This window comes from Meleagris gallopavo, chromosome 8 (genome assembly GCF_000146605.3).
Source record: "Meleagris gallopavo isolate NT-WF06-2002-E0010 breed Aviagen turkey brand Nicholas breeding stock chromosome 8, Turkey_5.1, whole genome shotgun sequence".
Classification (NCBI taxonomy): domain Eukaryota; kingdom Metazoa; phylum Chordata; class Aves; order Galliformes; family Phasianidae; genus Meleagris; species Meleagris gallopavo.
In genome coordinates, this window is record NC_015018.2 from 30,108,841 (window position 1) to 30,114,572 (window position 5,732).

At 41.5% G+C, this 5,732-nt stretch overlaps 1 protein-coding gene across 1 annotated transcript; it reads right to left on the reverse strand.

Moving 5' to 3' along the window:
- Positions 1–1,180: 1,180 nt before the first annotated feature.
- Positions 1,181–4,474, reverse strand: TEX36 (testis expressed 36). Its single transcript, XM_010714853.2, has 4 exons — positions 4,362–4,474; positions 3,289–3,420; positions 1,967–2,047; positions 1,181–1,430 (listed from the first exon to the last, which is right to left on the reverse strand). Exons 1-4 carry the CDS (start codon positions 4,410–4,412, stop codon positions 1,221–1,223), a joined length of 474 nt encoding a protein of 157 aa, XP_010713155.1. The 5' UTR covers positions 4,413–4,474; the 3' UTR covers positions 1,181–1,220.
- Between the last annotated feature and the right edge of the window lie 1,258 nt (positions 4,475–5,732).

The following is a 5,732-nucleotide window of genomic DNA, read 5'->3' on the forward strand; positions in this document are numbered from 1 at the left end:
AAGAACTTTAGTAAAGGGAACTTCATATAAAAAAAGTTTGTTATTTTAGCATGTCCATCAAAAATTGCTACATTTAGGGAAATATTCTAATGTATCTATTTTGATGGAACACAGAATTGTCACCCATTGCATGCCAATTCAAAAAGATGTACCCACTGAAGAGCAGAAAGCATTTCTTAATGTAGCTCATTTTCATGGCATCTCTTACAGTGCAGGAAATTCTAAGCATTTAGGGCTTACTTTTTCCATTTATCTCATAAACAAAGAAAACATTTTGCATAGCAACAGGCTTATTTATAGCATGTTTTAAGATACACAGTTCTGTTTATTCTTTTATTGATATTAATGGAAATGATCCAGAAAAGGAAAACACATTATTTGGAGGTCTGACTCCAATCCCTCTCATACCCTACAGTCAGTCAGTATCTTGGGAGCAGCGTGTTTGAAGGATTGGTTCTGACTCCACTTCCTGAGAGACACGTAACTACAAAACCATCAGTCCTTTTCAGAGCTAGCCCACCTCAACCTCAATATTTCAGAGATTTCCACTTTCAGCTTGAACTTCTTTTCTTTTTGCCTTACTGCCATGAATGATACATACACACATGCACACTCTTCTATTTTCCAGAATTACCATTTTGCACTGCAATCTAGCACTCAGATTCTGTTATCTAGTTTCTCTAACTGCAAGTAACACACATATCCAATTCATATCCATACAACCTTTCAAAAAAGTTTATCTCATACCTGAACATGCAGTTTTGGTTCTCTGCTACAGTGAACCCTCGAAGATTCAGTTCCATTACACACTTCTGTCAACACAGATGCTGTCAGCTGCATGAGGTACAGTGATACCATTGATCCTGAAGTTGAAGGGGCTTTTGTATGAAGATCACCATCAACCAGTATCAAATAACACAAATACAGTCCCTACCTCTGTATTCGTAATACAGGTATTTCTGAAAGTATGTACCATCATGCTTTTCTTCATAATGCTCTTCTTCACTGCATTTTTTGAGCAAAGAAGTCTTCAGAGTAGCACAGGAATGCTGATTTAATGAACTCTCAGCTGTATTACCACTTTATTCACTTTACATGTGTTTATTTCATCTTTTGAGTGACAAGTAGTTGAGATCTCCAGAAAAGGCTCTGACGATGATAAATCAGTGCTACAAAGATGGTATTATAATTAAGATGATTTATTTGGCTGCATGTTGTTTTCATTCTGAGGAACTGGCTTTGTCAGTGCAAGACTTTTCTGAGAAGCGCTTTGGGTACTGCCTAGAGAACGGGCTCTTGTCTTTCACAAACGATGTCTGATAAATGGATAAGCCATCTTCGCTCCTTCTAACTGATTCAGAAGCCCATTGGAAGAAGTTCTGTGAGTTCTGCTGCCTTCTCTGTGGTTCCACCTTCCTTCGGCCCAAACCCTAGAAAAAAGATTGAAAGAAAAAGCCATGTAAACATATGACTTTCGATCACAGTTTCACAGATGAAGCTTGTAACAGTCACTACCCCACTGGGAAGCTAACGAAGCTGTTACCACAGTGATTTCAAGAACTCATGGTTGATCTTTAGCAAGTTAAAAATAATATTGCCAGACTTGCCTGTACGAACATTTCTGGTTGCATATATAATGGGAAATATGTTGACTTACCATCCATCACTACTAACAAACCACTTACTTTTTGCACTTCTCTAGCATACTATCTACTCAAAGCTATTCAGCTGCATTTGGCTAAATCTTCAGAGAAACCCAAACAATTAGGTTAATAACTTGATGTTTAGACTGCAATAAGGAAGTTGAGACTACAAAATCTATATCTTCAAAATTATCCCTTGTGTGTCCAAACACAGAGAGATGGAGCCTGACTTCTACACTCTGCAGCTTGCAGGAAATTTATTGAAATAATGCTTGAGTTCAGTATACTGAACTTTCTGATCCTTGTTAGTGCTGGGTACTTACAAAATCAAAATACTCTCCTACATTCTGTAGACAGTGTCTGTTGTCATGAGAAGAAAATGGGAAGTTGTTGTTCACTGCACTCTGAAAAAAAAGAAACCATAGGAAAAAACATGAATTTTCGTAACTTGTTTGGAATTCTACTAGTCTTAGTTCTTATATTCTGGCAGCTGCCAAAATTGCAGCTGCCTACACTCTAACACAGAAGTCATTCTCATATGTTAGATCTTAATTTGCACATAATTTTACTGGGACAAAATGCACCCGACCCCCTGCAGGTTCTAATGTTTTTTATTTCTCATGAAATCATGGAGAAGATTTGTGCTCCCTAGACTTGTTGAACATACACGATTAATATAAAAGTGTGAATTTTCAAATGAGAAATGTTACATACTGCCTACAAATGGCAAAATGTAAGATATATGTCAGGATTGCCTTGTTTTATTCACTAGCAAGCCCAAAGCTAATTAAAATGAACTACAAAAGGGACCTCAAAACTGAATTAATCTGTGATTTATGTACTGAATGTCATGTACACTGCTTGTTGCAGTGGAAGTGGAAGAGGTATTAATCACATAACTAATTTATAATCTCATTTTTAACAATGTTCATCCAGACTGTAAAATGGAGCAAGTTTTATTATTTTTTTTAAAGAATAAATGCAAAATTTAACATATTTATTTATTATATATTATTGCAATATTTTTAAAAGAGCTAAAAAGTGAAACACCAAACATCCTTCTGGGCCATCAGATGACCCCTGTACTTCCTTACACATTATTTTCCTGTCATGTTGGGAATCTGATTTTTTTTCTGTAAATGCTATAGTGATTTTTATTTTTAACATTGAGGAATGTTGTTTTCGTTTTTCTTACTGTGATATTCACCTCCAAACAGAAGAGGAAGATTAAATTTAATAAAAAATTAAAAATGCTGAGTTTCTGAGACAAACAAACAAACAAACAAAAACAGATAAATGTGACTGAAATGCTTTTACAGGGCTACCTTACACACAGATTTTGGACTGAAGTCAGCCACAGTACATTCTGGCATACAGGCATGTCTCAAGCAGCTATAATAACTACCACAAGGGAAAACTAACTGATGCTGGAGAGCAGCAGGACTTTGAGCATCTCAAATTATAACCGTGTAACAGCAAAATACATGCCTTCCTCAGCACAGCTGGCCATCATTTCACTCCCTGAGGCACAAAGTCTGCCAGCCTGCTGTAACTACCACAAATACAAGTCTCTTCTTTATAACTTAGCAAATGGTGCCTTGCAAACAGCCTGCCGGTCGCAGGCTGTATGTGCACAGCCACCCACCTGTTCCCTTGCCCGGAACGCGGCTGGCAGCCGATCCTCCGCGCTCCGTGCTGCCTGCAGGTCCTGGCCCTGCCTCTGCGCGGAGTGCGTGGTGGACTCCAGCTGGCCCTGGCATTCTCCAACATGAGCAAACTGCAAAAGAATGGAAATGGCGATCGTTGTTATAAAGGAATCCTATCAGAAATGGGGGTAAAATTCTATTTTCCCAGTTGTTTCTTTATATTATTTGTATTGGAGCAGCCCCTAGCGGCCCTTGGCAGAAGCGCGGGGAGCGTCCCACGCACAGCACAACCCTTCCGCGTACAACAAACACCACAATTTCTCCAAGAAATTGTTTGTATAATGATACACAGTCTAGTAAAAACATTTATGCTGTAGGAGCCCTTTTTTTTTTCCTTTTTTTCCCATGCTGTCTGTATAACAGTAGATTTAAAAGCATAAAGGTTTTTGGGGACTGAGCCAAGTTTTAGGCTTGAGTGAAGGAACCCCTGCAGTACTGCCAGTCAGGATATGGGATGCTGATGGAGCTGGCAGGGCAGCAGCTGGAGGAAACGTCAGCTGGCAGTCCCAAAGATAATCAATTAGGGCTAAATACTAAGGAAGAGACCACTAGCATTGCTGGAAAACTGTAACTGTGAATAGCTAAGGCATTTTTCCCTTACAAACATCAGGAACACAAAGAACGACAGAATCACAGAAAGGTTGGGTTGGAAGGGACCTCAAGCATTATGAATCTCCAACCCCCTGCCGCATGCGGGGCCACCAACCTCCCACTTAATACCAGCCCAGGCTGCCCAGGGCCCCATCCAACCTGGCCTTGAACACCTCTAGGGATGGACCGGGCATCCACAGCCTCTCTGGGCAGCTGTTCCAGCACCTCACCACTCTCATAGTAAAGAAAACCCTTGCTTCCCCTGCAAGTGCCGGTGTGGCTGAGGGCAGCCCAAGAGCTCTGTGACAAATGGACAACTTCACCCTCATCACATCACTATTCCTACAGATTAAGGATAAAGAATCCCCGTGTGATCAGCAGCCCCACAGCAGCCCCTCCTGCTGCCCTTCCCTGCCCTTACCCAGGCACCGGCGCTCTCTGTGTTGCGGTTTGGCCACCTGCTCTTGGGCATGGCTCTGCGCCGGCTGCCAGCCCTGGCAGCTCTGAGCCTTTCCCCCTCAGAACACTGGTTGCCATGGAAGGTGTTTGTCTCCCTCACACAGGTGTCACGTCCTGAGGCCCCACAGTTCCTTGGAGACAGTGTGGGGAAGAAGCTCACACAGAATGCCTTCTGAGCACTGTTCCATGCCACCTTGCCCTGCTCTGCCCACAGCAGTGGGGAGATGCCCGCTGGCAAGTGACTTGGAGATTGCATCTCCTTGTAGCAAACCCTCTGCACTGGGTAAAGCTTGCAGGATGTTGTATCTTAAGTTCAGAAGTCGATTGACAACGATGATTATTTTGCTTTTTACAAGTATTTTTGCTGTGACTGGTGTTTCTCTATTGCAACATCTACTTTTTCAGCAAGTGCATCTGAACAGATTTTGTGAAAATTCATTAAAGTCATCTTTTGAGTCTTCTGCCTTTGCCTTTGGTGAGACTGTTGTGAAGTGCTTCCGATGTTTCATTAAGAAACAGAGCAGAGAAAACACTGCTCTCACTGGACCTCTGTGCTTGCAAAAACAAGGAGCACTACTCAGTCTGTCCTCAAATTAGAAAGAAACAGAGTTTGATTTAAAATTAACTCTTCAATAACACAATCTGAATGGTGTATCAGAAGAAAGGACAGTCACTTGGGGAAAAATCCCACATGGCACCAAGTGTGCATTATTTCTAAGATGCAATATCACGCTCCTTTCAATATTGCTTTACACATATGCATATCTTAAATACCCAACCTATATTTCCTTATAAAAAAGCTGATATCACCTGAGGGATTTTTTTGCCTTCAAGTCTGAGGGCTGACCTGCACACATTTATACTATGTAATTGCCAACTCTGCACCGCTGGGCATGGGTTGAGGAGATGAGTAGGGATGAGTCTGTGAAGGAAGTGGGACCATTGGGCACAGGTCAGGGACAACAGCAGGAACGGGTCTGTGAAGGGATTGAGATGTAGGTGCCATGCTGTGTGGCAGTGGCTTTGCAACATGGAGATGATCTGCACAGTGGCATCCATGTGCTTCCTGAGAAGGTGTGTTCTTTCCTGTTCCCAATACTATCTCAAAGCTGAATGCAGCAAATGTTTTTGTACACATAAGGTTCTGTAATATATGTCTGAAGAAATGGAGAACAAGCCAAAATCTAAGGCTTCTTTCGCAGAAATAAAAACTGAGGCAGAGAGAATAAGGCCTTGCTTACCTCAAGGAAGGAGTGTAGCCAAGGCCAAACTCACAAAATTAAGCACAAAGCAGGACTTTGCCTCCCAGACCTTGATAGACTGTCAAGAAGAT